The sequence below is a fragment of the Pyrus communis genome, chromosome 16, assembly GCF_963583255.1.
Source record: "Pyrus communis chromosome 16, drPyrComm1.1, whole genome shotgun sequence".
Classification (NCBI taxonomy): domain Eukaryota; kingdom Viridiplantae; phylum Streptophyta; class Magnoliopsida; order Rosales; family Rosaceae; genus Pyrus; species Pyrus communis.
The window spans coordinates 10,323,056-10,340,378 of NC_084818.1; the positions used below are offsets into that span (position 1 = coordinate 10,323,056).

Consider the following 17,323-nt stretch of genomic DNA (forward strand, 5'->3'; position numbering starts at 1 on the left):
TTGGCGGGTAGTCACTCAAACCCTATCCACGATACATTCAATTTGGATTCCTACCGTTCGAGAAAATTGAAACTTCAAATCTCCTCTTAGAGAAAAATATGTTTTTAAACTTTGAAAGAGTTTTCAAGTTTTAGTTCCTAAATGTAGAAAGAAAAATGTCACTAAACAAAATCTAGCTTGTGAGTCCTCTTACAAGCTTATACCTTTGGATTAATACATTGAGCACACAAAGTGACAAAACAAAACTGTCCAAGAATACAAATGAGTATTGTTTTATATGAAGTTATAATTAAAGGGTTAGAATAGGGGGGACACACAGTTTTTTGACACATATTTTGTTGCGTCCACTTCGTAATGTATTTTAACGATCCGAAATGTCTATATTTCAGTACACAACACTTTGTAGCACCCACTTCATAATGGGTGTCAAAAAACGTGTGCCTCCGATCTTAACTCATAAACAGATAAATGTAAATTACATAATAAGTCTAAAGTCTTTGTTTTCTTTTAAAAAAACACAAGATTAAATATCTAAAGTCTAACATATATAAATTATATATCTTTTTTTTGTGTGTGTGAACAATGTAAATTATACATCCATATAGTCAAATATAACATCAAAAGTTAATTATTTAGATGTCACCAGTATTGTGTCTAGTGACATTTTTCATCACTTACAATAAAGAAACATAAACAAGTGTTTTAACCAGTTCAATACTATACTATTTTAACGGTCCATTATGGTAATTAGCCCAAATTTTCTGCTTTTAGTATAAAAGAAAGTTGTAGAAAAAGGAAAAAGAGATTACATATAGATAGGAGAGAAGTGAGGATTCTGGGGAAGAAGGTCCTAACCTAATGATAGGGGGCATTTTAGTTTGTTAATGTCGACCAAAGTAATATTCACAAAGAAGAACAAAGTTGCAATTGGAGGTAGGGTCCTAAATATATGGCTTTGCATAAATAAGAGAATAATATATTTTTTATTTTTGGTTTAATAATGAGAGAATAAGTCTGAAAGTGAGCAGAGAAAAAAAATATTAGGTTTAAAAAAAAAGTAGAAAATGACAAATGATGGACCAGAAAAGGAAAAAATAAAAAACAGAAACTGGCCACTTGGCTTCTGTTTCTTAGTACCAAACGGTGTCAGCGCTCTTGTCTTGTGTGGATTTCACATGGAAAGTGTGAAGAACTCGAAAGCAAGTGGCAAACATAACACAAACAAAAGCTAAAGCCACTTCAACCGAAAATGCTAAATATGGTCCCGTTTAGAATTATAACCCTGCAATAAAAATATTTTTTAATGAAACAGCGTCAGACCATGCTCAAGTATCATCTTCAACCGAATGGGCCAAACATAACCATCTTAATAATCTATTAGTTTGGTTTATACTTTAAATTTCTTAGTTAATTTAGTTAAACTAATGTCGAATTTTTCAAATATAGCCGTTGAATTTGAATTAATAATTGCAATTGAGGAGTTGGGTCCGAAATAAGAGACTAAGATGGGCTTACATTTGGCATGCCTTTTTGGTCAAATAATAGCATGGTAGGCTCTACAGAATTGTACCCTAACCATCGGTTGAAGATATTTTTTTGATAAATCAGATTATTTTTTTAGCTTTTAGACATTTAGTCCTTTCCATTAAAAATGATGCAACACAACTTGGACCACTAGCTGGGAATATGACCAAGGGAGATGGCTCTGTTGCCATGGAAGGATTTCAAAAGGTTCACGCTTGTATTCATCACATTCCATTTGTAGGTAAACAGTAAAACCCTAGATGATAGTAATTCCATGACTTGAGGGATTGGACTACTACTCTAATCATTATTCCTTATCTTTATTCCAACTCATTGATATTATCCTTTGATGTTGGTGGAACGAAGATTATATTCATTTATTTTCTAATTCAATCTTTGATTCGAATGCTGACGCAGTTATCATAACTCCCCCTTCGGTTGGTCATTTAATTGTGTAAAATGTTTGTCATTATCGATTAATCGACACAAGTTTTTTATTTAGATTTTAAATTTAAATGTTGAAATTTGGGTCCAATTCGAGAGTTGGAATTTCTATGTAAGCTCTTAAGTTTATTCTATTCCTTAAAAACAAGAGTAACTCAGCTAAGGGTCGGCAAACAAACCGATTCATGTTATAAAATCGAACCAAACCGAAAAAATTAGTTTCGTATGCAATTTCTCTCTCCTCCTAGCTAAATTTAGTTAGTCATTGTTTAAAAAGTTATGATAGCCAGGTATTTAGCTAATTTATTAGAGCATCTTCAAATGAAATATCAAAATTTTTAAACATAAAATATAAATTAGATAACCCATGCGACACTTTGTCATTTTAACAACTTTTAAAGTTTTGCGCTCTATCCGATATGTCAAATAGTTGTTTTAAGACATCTCACAAATTATTAACTACACCCCATATACTGAAATCACCCAACATTTACTTTTTAAATGAGAAAATATCTTAATACATCCATTTTAACTTTCCAAAAAACCCTCGCACCCCTCGCTTCCAAAATAAGGCACTCTTCATTGCTTAAAAAAAAAAAAAATCTGGTTCATGGATAACTATTATTTTTTATTAGAACATATTTTGATAGCAATTTTGACAGCAAGAATGAGGGCTGATAATTCATGTTTTGTCTCATCATATTTGAATTTTTTATTAGAAAATATTACGGCTGTTTTTCTTACCACTAGTACTAATTGAGACATTTTGACATTGATTTGGACGGAGATGCCCGAGTTTTTTTTATTGCATTTATTTATTTATTAAAGTAACAAAACAAATCTCATTTGGCTTGCGTTAAAGATGCTCTAACGCAGGCAAGTGGGCATCATCCCCAACCCCACTCCTTCAAATCTTGACTTTAAAAAACATCCACTTGCAAAGTGGCTAATAAAACAAAGCCAGCGGAATCCATACCTACTAAACCCATAAAGCTTACCCAATGAATGGCATCCCCACTTGACCCCCCAACAAACCAACCCACATAGTGGTCTGTCACCGCACAATTCATCACCACTGTGCCATCCTAGACAAAATTTTGTGGGAAAATATTTCCTATTATTTTACTGGTAAAAAAAAAAAAATGCAGATAAACTGTACAAAGGCATAAAGCACTTTTTTAATACAGGACAACAAATGGGGCCGAAGGAAGCTCGTTTTCGGTTAAATGGGCTAAAATTCTCCAACCCGAATTTGAATATCGCTTTTATAGTACACAAAGTAATTGATGTGTCCTAATTACATTGAAAGTGTAGTGTCTAATAATGATATGACAAGACATCTAAGTTTATATTCACATAAAATGTTACGTGACAGTGTACGCATATTATTTTATTTTATTTTATTTTGTCAAGTGTACACATATTTTATAAATGTACATATAATTTAAATAAATTAATTGTAATAATCTTATTATTTGTAAATTAGTATAAATGGACCCAATGGAAAAAGTGAAGGCTTTGGGGATAAATTTTGGAATTAAAAAATTAAATTGTCGGTGGGGAAGAGTGGACTCTCCTCCTCCTCTCATAGGTTTTTTGATAACCCGCCAAGCTAGCTAAGGCTCGCCTCTTTTCACACCGAAAGCCTGTCTCTCGTCCTCCTTCTCTCTCTCTCTCTCTCTCTCTCTCTCTCTCTCTCTCTCTCTCTCTTCAAGAAATAAAGAAAAGCATCTCTCTCTCTCTCTCTCTGTGTGGAAGCGTCCGTCTTGTATTGCCTTCTTCCTCATTTGTTTGTAGAGAAAAAGAAGGAAACGGTGTGAGGGATTGTGAGATTGAAAGGGAACAAAACTTTATCCGAAAATGAGCATCGGCGGCGGCGACTCGGTGGAGGCGGAGTACATAAGGAGGCACCACAGGCACGAGCCCAGAGAGAACCAGTGCACTTCGGCTCTGGTCAGGCACATCAAAGCCCCTGTGCATCTCGTAAGCCTCTCGCTCTTTCCCTCTCTCCTTATCTCTCTCTGAACCCTCTGACCGAGCTCTGAATTGTGGTTCTTTTGATTTGGGTGGTGTTGATTTGTTTGACTCTTTGTTAAAGATTGGATTTTTTTTAGTGGGTTTGACTTTTTTTGGGTTTTGGAGATCTGGGAAATTGGGGACGATGGGAAGTTTTTCTGGGTTCTTTCTTATGTTATTTCTTCGGGGGTTTTTATTACTTTGTTCAATTGGGTCGGATGTGTGTTGAGAAATTGTTATTAGCTTTTTGGTCTTTGTAATATTCGAGTTTGTTTGTTATTTTCACCTACTTTATGGTTGCTAAAAGTAATTTTGGTGTTGAGGATGGTGATTTGTGCAGTAATCAGGTTTATATATATGATGATTTAGTAAAATTGAATTTTGTATGGTTGGGCTTAATTTCAGTTTGTTGTACTTATTTTATTAGGTATAATCCATTTGGTTGTTGAAAAATTGTAAGATAATGTAAAAGAACTATGAAAATTTGAAGGGTGTTTCTTTTTCTTTTGCCATTTTTTTCTTTAATTTAGCTTGCACGCAAAGAAAATGCTTCCTGTTTTTTAGCACTTTCTCGGTAGCCAAACAAATTGTTAGTTTTTTAATGGCAAATATCTAGTGGAAGTTTGACGCTTTCCTTATGGGTTCACTGTTGTTTTGTTTTTGATAAGATGTTGATTTAATAGTGTGATCAAGTTGGTGTCTTTTATCAGGTCTGGTCATTGGTGAGGAGATTTGATCAACCCCAGAAGTACAAGCCGTTTGTTAGTCGGTGCACCATGAAGGGGGACCTTGGCATTGGGAGCCTTAGAGAAGTGAATGTTAAATCTGGTCTTCCTGCAACGACAAGCACTGAGAGGCTGGAGCTTCTTGATGATGATGAGCACATTCTTGGCATCAGGATTGTTGGCGGTGATCATAGGCTAAGGGTAAGAAGCTTTCTTTTTCTTTTTGCCTACTGGCGTGTTCTTGCTTTTCTCCAGCTGATTGTCAAACAGGAAGTACCCTTGTGTCTGGTGCTTTGTAGCCCTTGTGTTTTAATGCCACGCGTATGCGGCACATTCCACAATTCCACACTTTACAAATAACTGGTGCCATCACCATAGATGGCTATGTTAGTTTCAGGTTAACCCAAGTAAAACTTTTCCGGTACACATGGCAGTAAAAGTAAAAAAAGTAAAAAAAACTACCGTATTGATTTCTAGTTTGGGACTGTTGCATCTGCGTGCCTGAGGGTTTCTTATATGTTAATTTGTGACTGCTCTTTAATCACCAGCATATATTTTAGGGTTCCCTGTCTGTGAATACATCACGAGTGACCGTTTAGCTTGGATTTCAATGCTTTTGACAATGTTTTTTTCCTTTTAATATCTTAATTTTCCAAATCGTGTTGCAAATAATTGATTTGTTTTGCTTTCTATTTATAGATAGAGTGGATAGAGTTTGTGTTTGACTGCTAGCAATAGCTGCTTGTTTGTGATAGCCATAGGCACTCGGTCGTGGATTGGGCCATGTGTATGTCTAGGTCCCGTCGAATTATCTCACATGCTACATATGCATGGTATGAGGAATGCATGTAACATGTGCCTGCAGATATTGTTCCTTGGTGATTGCCCTTAGCAATATTCTCGACTTGTCTCAAGACTTAATCTTAGAACATGTAATATTGATAATGGCAATTTTTGTCGGGCTTTTAGTTTGTTGGAATTTTGTTTTAGGCAGATGACGCTGCCAGGATCTGGCCATCACATGCATGAAATATGTATATTTTGTTAATTTATCATGCTCAATTTAGTTTTCTATTTTTTCCGTTAATATTTGGATCATATTGTTTGCACTTCGGTATTATTATGTGGTACGAGAATGCTTTCCCAACCTCATTTCTATATGTTCTTTGGATTTGCAGAACTACGCTTCAATTATTACCGTCCACCGTGAGGTTATTGAAGGAAGACCAGGGACACTCGTTATTGAATCCTTTGTAGTGGATGTGCCTGATGGGAATACCAAGGATGAGACATGCTACTTTGTTGAGGCTCTGATCCGGTGCAACCTCAAGTCTTTGGCTGATGTCTCAGAGAGGATGGCTGTCCAGGACCGAACCGAACCTATCAATCAATAGTGGATTTGGGGGATGGTACAGGAGTACGATGGACTATAGCTATACCAACCATGTGGTTTTTTTGTCTCAGATGCTGTGTAGAGATAGTACGAACTTTCCTCCCATTCACAGAAGCTTTGGGAACATTGCTGCTTTTAGCATTTCCGACTGATGAACGTCCTTCCTACTCTCTTTCCAATTGGTCTCGCATCGTCTCTTCTCACTCTGGTAACGATGATGGGGTTTCTTGTATTTGTTTTTCAAGGACGAGCTTTCTCGGTTTTTATAAGCTCTCCATGAAGGGAAAGGGAAAGCAACTGTGAGTTTTATTGTTCCTGGGTTTCGTGCATGGTGATACCGATGTTAGTACGACTCTGATCTGTATATATTTGTCTTGGAAAGAGATGGTATCTATGGAATTGGGGTTTTCATCTCGTAGTACAGGGAGGATTCAGGGCGTCGAGCCGCTGTTCCGTTGTTGTTTGTGTGTATATACTTTATGTATTTGCATTCTTAATAAGTTATTGTAATCGCGTTACTTCCGTTTTTTCTTGTTGGATGATATGTCGAAACTTCAATAAAAATGGCCTATTCTTTCTTATGATATCTCTGTAAAAACTTAAGAACATGTACATCTCGGGGGCTTTCCTAGTAACCCAAGTTCTATTAATCTTAACCGGCCGGCGCTTGAAAAACCGGCTTCGGTAATCCTCGCAGAGCTCTGTGCATTGTACAGAGCATTCACCAAAAACTTGACCAATTTGGGCGAAGTTCTCACCCCATCTGCCTTGATCTTCCTCACCAGCAGTCATTGCAGGTACACTCTCCTTCCCTAAAACGGTGAAACCGGACACCATCCTTGAGTAAAATCTCGCGTTTACGTGCTAACGACATGTATTTTGCTGCTGTATGGCAATCGGAACAAACTCGTGTGTTCTTAATCACCCTGATAGGTTCTCCAATTTTCGTATTCATCAGTCCGTAAGTAATGGCCAGTTTCTCTGTGTGACTTAGCAGCACCTTCTTCTTCTCCTCCTCGTCAATATTCTGATGTACACTGCTAACGTCAGGCTCATACCCGAATTTCTTCATCTCATGAACCAGATGATACAGTTCAAAATATATTTCTCCTGCATCGGTATGAGGTTTCCCTTCGGCAGAGAACATATGAATTGTCTGATCAATTTGTATCCAGCTCCACACAGGCCCATTTTTCACCCCGGCATTCTTCATCAAATCTTTAAGACGCTCTACATCCTCCCATCTATTTGACATTGAATATAAGTTCATCATCGAGACATAATTGGCTGGATTATGAGGTTCCAACTCAAAGAGATTCTTTGCTGCAATCTCTGCAAACCTCAAGTTTTTGTGGATTCGACAGGATGTGAGGAAAGCACCCCATATAGTTGCATCCGGCTTCAATGGCATCGTTTGTATAAAATCCCAAGCTTCGTCAAGATAACTAGCTCTCCCGAGAAGATCTACCATGCAAGAGAAATGCTCAATTGTCGGAGATAAGTTATAATCGGTTGTCATACTATCAAACAAGTTCCATCCTTCATCAACTAAGATCGAGTTCTTGCAACCAGAGAGCAGAGCTGTAAAGGTTATAGCATCTGGCTGCACACCTACTCCTCGCATTTCTTCAAAAAGAGAAATAGCCTCTTTCCCAAAGCCATAAATGGCAAACCCCATAATCATGCAGTTCCAAGAAGCTAAGGTCTTGTTCTTAGTCTTCCTAAAAACCTCATGGGCACTTCTGAAATCACCTGCCTTACAGTACATGTCGATAAGTCCTGTGGCTACATATACATCCTCAACGAAACCTTTTCGTATACTGAGACAATGTATCTCTTCACCCTTGTGCAACAATGATAGGCCTGCACAAGCTTTAAGTAGGATGGATATGGTGGCAGAGTTTGCCCTGATACCTTCTTTTTGCATTTGGATGAAAAACTTGAGTGAGCCTGCGTAATTCTCATTGTTCGAGCAGCCTGATATAAGAGCAGTCCATGAAACCACATTAGGAGTTAACCCTGAACTTTTAATCCGATGAATCACAGCCAAAGCTTCCTTATGGTGGCCCCTCATTGCATACCCCGAAACCAGACCATTCCATGTAACTAAGTCGGGCTTGATTCCTTCCTGACTCATGTTATGTAATAGTCTTTCAGCATCTTTGAAAATACCCTTGAAGGAATACCCTGAGATCAATGAATTCCAAGCAAAAATGTTCTTGTTCTTCATATTATCAAAAACATTTTGAGCACTGGACAAACAATCATTCTTCACATACATGTCTACCAACGAAGTTCCTACGTAAACATCATACTCATCAAGCCCATTTCTTATCACGAAACCATGAACTTCTTTCCCATGTTTCAAGACACATAACTCAGTAACCGCCTGAAGAACACTAGTGATAGAGCTTGAATTTGGCTTAAAGCCCGCTTTTTGCATTCGCTGCAAAACCACCAGGACAGCTTCATATGAGCCATGGTTAAAATGTCCTGACAAAAGGCAATTCCAAGTCACAATGTCTGGCTTCACATAAGACAATTCCATTTCATGGAAAAGAATCCAAGCATCATTCAAACAACCAAGTGAAGCATAAGAAGAAATAATCGAGTTCCATGTCGATAAGTTACGATCTTTCATTGAATTAAAAACTTTCCTAGCTGATTCTAATCTGTCATTTCTTGAATACATGCTAATAAGTGAATTGCATATTGACAAATCTGAATCCAATGCCCATCTTAAAACATACCCATGAATCTGCTTTCCTGCATTGAGAGCTCTAACTTTTCCACAAGCTTGTAGTTCTTTGACAATTGTAGAACTGTTTGCTTCAGCACGTGAAAACTGCATACTTCTGAACAATTCCAATGCCTTCACCCATCTCCCATTCTTCAAGTTGAGCTTGATCACCTCATTCCACAACATGTCTTCCTTCTCAGGCATTTCATCAAACATTTGGTTGGCACTTTCTATGCCCCAACAACTCCCATAAAAATTGATCAATGCACACTTCAAATACACATCAAATTCAAAACCCCTTTTGATCAAATACCCATGAATTTCCACCCCAAGCCACAACTTCTTCAAACTTGCACAGATTTCCAAAACAACACAAACAACTTTGCTATCCAACATCACTCCACCTCCATGAAACTCACAAAAAAGCTCAAGAATTTGTGGGTCCCCCCCAAATCTTCTTAGTTCATGCAGGCAAGAACTCCATGAGTGATAGTTTTGTGCAGAACTGGCAAACAAAGCCATTGCAGCAGACCTACAATCACCAAATTCCAAGTAATATGTGACCAAATTATTTCCCTTGGCATCCATGTTACTCTTGTTAGACAATTTTATCATCTGGGCATGCATTGCTTTCACTAAATTCAGAGTTTTGACCTGACCCAAGTCATCCAGTAAGGTAAAGCCTGGAGCTTTTTGGGTTCTTGGGGGGTTGAAGATTGTCGGGTTTTGGAGGAAAGGTGTGGAGAGATGGTGAAATGGAGCTAGTTTGTCCATGGAGGTTTGGTAGTTAATGAGGAAAGCCAAGGTAGTTTGGCTGTGAAGAAATGGCAGTCATGAGAATATTGGGGAGCTTTCATATTTGCAATTGGAAATTGGGAAAGTATTTGGATTTTTGGATTCTTTTGGATAAGGTTGATCCTCTTACGTAATGCTTTTTGAACGGGCCGGTTCAGTCAGAATGATTGCTATTGGATCCGGCCGGAGTTCTAAGCTGGTTGAACCCGGTTAAAACACTTTTTGTATGCCATTATAAAAGTGGCAAACAATTTAGTTGGTGGAGTTTTGACACTTTACGTGTGTTAATTACTATATGTGATGTGGGTCAGAATTGGTGTTGTTATTATGTTGGTTAGAATATCTCCACCCGTTTTAAGAAGGCAAGGACAAGAACTGTAAAATTGCTTTCTATTCATTGAATATGAATTGTCTCTGTGCAAGTTCACTTTTGTAAGACGAGGAAGAGTAAGAGCAAATACTATTTACAATTTGTTTTTTTTCTTTTTTTTATATGCCTTGAAAGTGTGTACTATGTAAGTTTGTTTTTTGAAAACAATTTCTTTTTGTTTTAACTCCGATAATTTAATTTTAAATATAAAACAAACATGCCTTACAATTTACAAACAAGCATGATTAATTAAAAAATTAATTAATTTATTTAGGGATTAATCGGGACGGTGATCAATTGCCTAGTGTCTAGATACGACCTAGGCTATTGAGAATAAGTCCCGCATTGATGGAAGGAAGGACCTTGCATGGACTTATAAGAGGTTGGGTAATGTCCCCAAAAAAAAAAAATAGCAATATGAGAAGTAGCCCAACTTACTCAGAAGCCTATGCAAGGTCCTTCCTCTCATCAATGTGAGATTCCTTCTCAACACACTCTCTCGCATGTGGTGAATTTTCTAGCTTAACACATGGATATCACAACGGGTGACGTGGAACACGTGTGACCATTTGACTTCACACGTCCATTTGACTTCACACGTGGGATAATCTACTCTGATACTATGAAGAAGTTGAGGTTCTACCATAAAACCAATTAGCTTTGGCTTCGGAGCAGCCATCTTGGGCTTAGCAGCAACATCATTTGGCTTGGCAGTGTGGGCTTTAGGCTTAGCAGCAGGCTTAGGCTTTGTTGGAGCAGTAGCTTTGGGCGTCAGAGCAGTAGCTTTTGGCTTAGTTGCGGGTTTTGCCTTCGATTTCGCCTTAGGCTTGGCCTGACCTTTGGCAGCTGGCTTTTTCCCTCCCTTAGGCTTCGCACAACAACTTTTGCCTTCAGTTTAGCGGCAACCATCAGCTTCTTCTTCACCGGAGAAGCAAGCTTCGGCCCCGAGGACCTCACATGCAAGAGCTTGAAGGAGTTTTTGACCTTGACGATCTTATTAGAACTCACAAGCTTCTTCAAATGGAAGAGCAAAAGCTTCTTGAAGTTGGGCAGCATCTGCTTGTGTGTCTCCCCGATGAACTTAGTGATCGCGTATAGGCTCGAACCAATCATTTCCTTCAATGTAACAATCGCGTTCTTAACCATCTCTTCGTACGGAGGGTGAACTGGAGCACTTCTAGGCTTCCTCGGAGCGGGTGCCTTTTTCGCCTTAGGCTTCTTGGCCTTGCCGACCTTTGCCGCCGGTTTGTCATCCGCGGTATCGGTGGTAACCGGCTCAGGAGGAGGATTCTCAACCACCTCGGTCACGACGACCACGAAGGCTTCTTTGGTCGCCATAGGATAATTTGAATTTTAGGGTTAGGGTATGGAAATTAAGGGGAAATAGAGGACTGAAATTTGAAAGAGGGGAGAGAGATTTGGATCGACCAGCATGTACGTGTGTGAAGCCTAACTTTTTTCATATGATCAAAGCAGGATGGTTCACGCGTAAAGCCTAATGGCCACACGTGCTTCATGTCATCCAATTTGTGTTGTCCACATGTTTGGCTTGAAAATTCACCACACATGAGGCGGCGTGTGAGAATGTGACAATAAAAGAGTCCCACATTGGTGAAAGGAGAAACCTTGCAAGGGGCTTATAAGAGGTTAGGCTACTTCCCATATTGTCAATTGGTTTTATAGAGGAACCTCAACTGCTTCAACCAATTAGTTTTATGGTGGAACCCCAACTTTTTTCATAGGCGGCGCTAGGCAGTGGATTTTAGAATAGTGCCTCACAGTTATCGTGAATTTCTGTGCGCACATTATAAAACATTGTGCTAAAAATATAAGATGGTAAAGAGTCCATAAAGAATCTCACTTTGAATCTCCTTAACATTTCTCTTGTGCCGCATCTCACCCCTAAGGTTCACTTCAAAGTTCAGACCAGCTTAATATATAGTTAGTTAATTGATTAATAAGAGCAAGAACTATTAGTGGAGGTTTCACAAGAATAAAATTAATGACCAATTGTATCTGTCCACCTCATTCTCTTGTTGAATTCGAATATTCGTACCATCTCTTTAGATTATTGGTAATTTTTTTGGCGTTTCCCTACCTGCTTAAATCGATTACCTCACCAGATCCATCTATTCACTTCAAGACAAGTGGCGAGTATAAAGTATAATCTACTTAAATGACTTATCTTTTTGTTTCATTTGGAAGCCACCCGTCAAGGATGAAACCCTTAACCCATTCCTTTTTCACCTGTGCATTCTACATATTTAGTTGCACCTCGTAGCGGGCACATGCACAGAAATTTACATCTCAATATGACGTAGGACTGGAAGAGCAGTTCAGATAGGCGACTTTCAGCGTGAATAGTGATTTTCGTATGAATATTGTTGTCTGCGGTGAATAGTATTGTTGAAGTTTATACCAGTCTCAAGATACATTCCGAAAACAGAACAACGTGATGAAATGCATCAAACTCGTCCCTATTCCAGATGGATTTAAGGAGTTTAATGACGCCCGTTCACAAACTCTGTGTTGCAGGAATATTATTATGGGCGACGATCAAATGACCCCTTTGCAAAATGTAAATTTCTATAATAACCTAAATCAATTAGTGAAACCAATTAATTTGATTAGTTTCCATTTTAGTTTTATTAGTAAAGTAGTATTATTGTTAATTGGCAATATGAAGAGTAATCCAACTTACTTATAAGCTTATACAATGTCTCTTCTCTCATCAATATGGGTGCCTCGTCACGTGTGAGGAATTTTCAAGCCAAATACATATTTTCAAGCCAGATACGGGGACGACACAATTGGACTGACGTCGAGTACGAGTGACCATTGGACTTCATACATTGGATAACTTGCTTTGATACCATGAAGTTGAGGTTTTACATAAAACTAATTGACAATGTAAAGAATAACTCAACTTACTTATAAGCTCATATAAAATTTCTTGTCATCGTATAAGATTCATCTCAACAATATCATCATCGAGTCACCGACTATGGAGCATCCATTAATTAATTGTTGAGGGTAACAAATGAACATGGACCCCAATATCTTTTTTTTTTTTGGTACAGCATGAACCCCAATACTAATCATGAAGCCTAGTGAGATACAGATCCTGTGTGCGAGGACGGGCATCGGACGATGATGACCTACAGCTTCGATAAGCTATGGCTCAAAATTACAGCTCCGACGAGTAGAAAGAAACCAAATTCGAGAAAGAAGCAAACTCATCTTTCAAGGGTATCCCACGAGTACTAGAGTAGGTTGGCCCACATGTGAAGCTGAACAGTTACACTGCTTTACGTCACCCAATTCGTATTGTCCACGTTTTTTTACTTGAAAATTCGCCATACATGAGGAGTGGGTGAGGATGTGAAGGTAAAAGAGTCTCACATCAGTAACAGTATAAACATTATGTAAAGTCTTATAAAAGATTGAGTTACTTCTCATATTGTCAATTGATTTTATAATGGAACCTTAGCTTCCTTCAACTTCAGCTTTGGCGAGTTTTTTTTTTATTCTTCTACGTCTGTAATTCCTTTACTTATACTCTAAAACTTTGTTGCTCGATATCACATTGTATATATAAAAGGTGTTAACCCTGTCAATGAAATCCATCCAATTATATCAAATCCCTATATGGTATTAATAGTATTGATGGTCCGGATTCTTTTGTCCATTTGCGCTGTACACAGAGATTCAGAGGATCTAAATTCGTAGTTAAGGTTTATTTTTCTTGTGAGCCGCTCACACTCTCCTTTCTAGACCCTAGCTCGCTTTCGGCCACCATCTCTCTCCTTTTGACGTCAAAATTACACATCCTCAAAACACTTGATTTCAAGCCCTTCAAAATAATTAACTTCCTCCAATTGGTGTACAGAAATGTACTGCTAAATAGAGACGAAATAGGTTGGAGAATTACAGTAGAAAAAATCAAAATTGGAATGAAAGTTCAAGGACTAGAAAACAACTAAAACGAAAATTGAGCCACTTTTAAATCAGAGGTTCTCCCTATCATATATATCCTAACGATATTTTGTACCAAATTGTGCGCCATCGTTTGTACTATTGTTCACTAACGTGCTGGTTTCTCTCAAATTGTTCAAAAACAACAATTATATAAATTGGAGCATTTTGTTTGATCAACGACTGTCTTATAGCTTTACAAAATTAAACATGATTTGAATACAATGTTTCTTTGAAAACTGCATTTACTCACCAATAATACAAGAACAAACATAGATTAAAGGGCCTTTTCGTGCCATTTAACTTTCTCCTCTTTACTTTTAATTTCACCAATTTAGTACTATTACCTTCCAAAATTCGCTCAATTAGGTGCAGTCATACGTTGCCTAATTGGTAACTTTTCTAACAGTATTAGTTACTTCAGCATGCATGTCGTCAATGCTGAAAATATAGTGCAGATGTTCTAAAGAGTTTATGCAACAAAGAACGTCTGGTATGAACCATAAGGTCCTATACATCTCAAGTTTTCTTTTATATTTTTTACTATTTTTCCATCGATCTTAAGGAAACATGCTTACAGCTTAAGAAATTTTGGTAAAAGATAAAAGACCAATGGGCAGCGACTGAAGAAGTATAATTATTGGAGAGTGGGAATTGAGAAGCTCTTACATGAAAGCAGGAACTGCTGTTCACTCTCCCTAGAGACTTCGACCGTTTGACAAATTATTGTCAAGTGGATGCAAGATCTCGTGACGGAGTCTGTCCACAGTCGGATCAAGCAACAACGGACCATATGTGGAAGCAAGGCACGTCTTGTTCCATACCCCGACAATGGCCTCCGACTATCTCTCAGTATCATGGTAGAGACGTTGAGATGGCAAAAGCCGGAAGCCCTTGAAAGGGAGGGAACAACCAGTGCCTTGAAGCTTAATGTATAAAGTGCCCTGCAAATACTTCTTGTCTTTATGAATTTTGAGCTACGGCATGCATATTTATAGGTTGTAGTATTGTAGATTTGTAATATTGTATGTGCCGATTATATATAATTTTTCTTGAACAGAACGCGTGGAGGACACATATCCTACATGTTATGGGAAACATATTAAATATAATCGGCACATACAATAATTCTTCATGCGATAGAAAAGAGATGAAGTTGTACATAGACTATGGAGCAATGTGGGATTGGGACATGCGCTGACTTGAAATGTGTGGCAGAACAAGAGATTCTCAGTGATTCCCATGAAGGGTTGGACTTTTGCTGCACTTGATATGAGTGGCATAACAAGAGATCCTCAGGGATTCCCACGAAGGTCTCCGAAAAAGTGGCTCTTAAGAGCCAATGCAAATGATCAATCACCATAAGCTGAGAACTGAAGAATAATAAAGCAGTGGTTTTCTGCATTATTAGGTCGCGATCTCCTACCATAAAAAAAATATATTTATTATTCCTCATCCTCCCCATACATATTCAACACTAAATCAACAAACGAATATAAAAGTTAGATGTTTCTTCATCCAATATTTTGAAGTTGTAAGTTTCTTCATCCAATCACAAAGGTTTGAAAACATGATTCTTAGATCTTCACCCAAAAGACTATTATTAGATTCCCTTATCACATATCATCTCATAGCCAGCTTCCAAATCCTCTTGAATCCTTTGCTGGTCAATGCCAAATGACATGTTTAGAAGCTTGCACTTTGTGCCGCATCTCACCCCTAAGCTTCACTTGAAAGTTCAGACCGGCTAACTATAGTTAATGAATTGACTAACAAGAGCAAGAACTATTAGTGGAGGATTACATAAGAATAAAAGGACCAATTGTATCTCTCCACCTCATTATCTCTTTGTTTCATTCGGATTGTATTATCTGCTTAGATTATTATTATTTTTGCTGGTGTTTCCCTACCTGCTTGGATCGATTACTTCACCATCCATCTATTCACCTCAAAACAAGTGAAGAGGATAAATATAATATCTACTTGGACTAATTATTATTTTGTTATGTTCGGATTGTACTTCACCAGGAAACCCTACCCTTTTTTTGGTCGAGAACATGAAACCCTACCTACAAGGGCGGATCCACATAGAGACTTGGGAGGTCCTAGGATCCGTTAGCGATCCTAAATCCCTGCTATAAATTTTCCGGGGACTCCTCGTACTCGAGCATGAGGTTTGTGCAGGTTGTAGGTTGCAAGTTGCAGTGTCTGTCTTCTTCTCGGAGAAGATGACCGCACACGAAGAAGAAAGAAAATAGGAACCCTTCCTGCTTGTCTCCTCCTTGCTTCTGCCATGGTCTCATCCGTCGGTGCCAGCCACTTCTCCTCCAACCTTTCTCTGTCGTTTGGTGGGGGTAGTACACAAGCCCAAATTTTCCCAAATTATTTCAACCATCTTAGTAATTTTTCTTATGGGTGAAATTTCCTTTATAATGTTAGTAAGATGGATATGATTTGTAATGGGTTGGTGAAATTTGGGGGTGAAGCTGCCATGGCTTCGGGAAAATGGGGAGGGAGGCGGTTGGTGGAGGTATGGCAACTTTGTTCTTAGTAAGAGAGAAGGTGAATGTTTGGAAACTAGTAAAAGAGAAAAATGGTGTGTTTGGTTAGAAAGATAGTGGGAGTTTGGGGAGAGTTTTAATTGACTGGTGTTTTAAATTTAGTGGTTCATATTAGATAATCAATAACTTAGGTACTCCCTAGTAACTTATGAAACCTCGTAATGGACGCTGGAATTATAATTTTATAATTTGTAATAATGCTTTGCATATGATTTTTGAATGAAATGTATTATATTTAAATTTTCAATGTTATTTTTGTCTATAAATTTTTTAACGTTTATAATTGGGAACCACACCCCACCTTCCCCCCCCTGTGCGCCCCCGCGAGTTTAAAATCTTGGATCCGCCATTACCTACCTACTATCCTCCATCTATGCATTTGACGACCTCGTAGTCGTACCGTGCATAAGAATTTACATACCAATTGACCAATAAATGTGTGTTTATTATTTTTTTGATTCATCTGAAAATGTTAAATGATTCATTTGTTTGAACTGAAAATATGACAAAAATTGGGTCTAAATGGTTCATCTGAAAATGTTAAATGATTCATTTGTTCGGATTGCTATGTCCACACATGCATTTTCTCACACACTCCTTTCAAATTTTGACCGTTGGATTGTGTGAATGGAAGAAGATTAATGGACAAAAATTAACAAGGATGTATAGAAAGTAAAATGAAGTGTGTGAATAGCATTACCCTTGTTTTAAGTGGGAGTTGATCATATTTGGGTTGTAGCCTTATGGGTTAAAGTGTGATTATGGGCAAACTGTTTGTGT

General features: G+C 38.0%; 2 protein-coding genes and 1 pseudogene across 2 annotated transcripts; 1 reads left to right on the forward strand and 2 right to left on the reverse strand.

Annotated features, from left to right (window-relative positions):
- Window positions 1-3,507: 3,507 nt before the first annotated feature.
- LOC137720136 (abscisic acid receptor PYL3-like) lies at window positions 3,508-6,686 on the forward strand. The gene is made up of 3 exons (XM_068459146.1): window positions 3,508-3,951; window positions 4,695-4,910; window positions 5,888-6,686. Exons 1-3 carry the CDS (start codon window positions 3,829-3,831, stop codon window positions 6,101-6,103), a joined length of 555 nt encoding a protein of 184 aa, XP_068315247.1. The 5' UTR covers window positions 3,508-3,828; the 3' UTR covers window positions 6,104-6,686.
- Window positions 6,687-6,827: 141 nt separating this feature from the next.
- On the reverse strand, window positions 6,828-9,727 carry LOC137720135 (pentatricopeptide repeat-containing protein At4g01030, mitochondrial). The gene has a single exon (XM_068459144.1). The coding sequence runs from the start codon at window positions 9,614-9,616 to the stop codon at window positions 6,881-6,883; it is 2,736 nt and encodes a 911-aa protein (XP_068315245.1). The 5' UTR covers window positions 9,617-9,727; the 3' UTR covers window positions 6,828-6,880.
- Window positions 9,728-10,524: 797 nt separating this feature from the next.
- On the reverse strand, window positions 10,525-11,345 carry LOC137719785 (histone H1-like; annotated as a pseudogene).
- Between the last annotated feature and the right edge of the window lie 5,978 nt (window positions 11,346-17,323).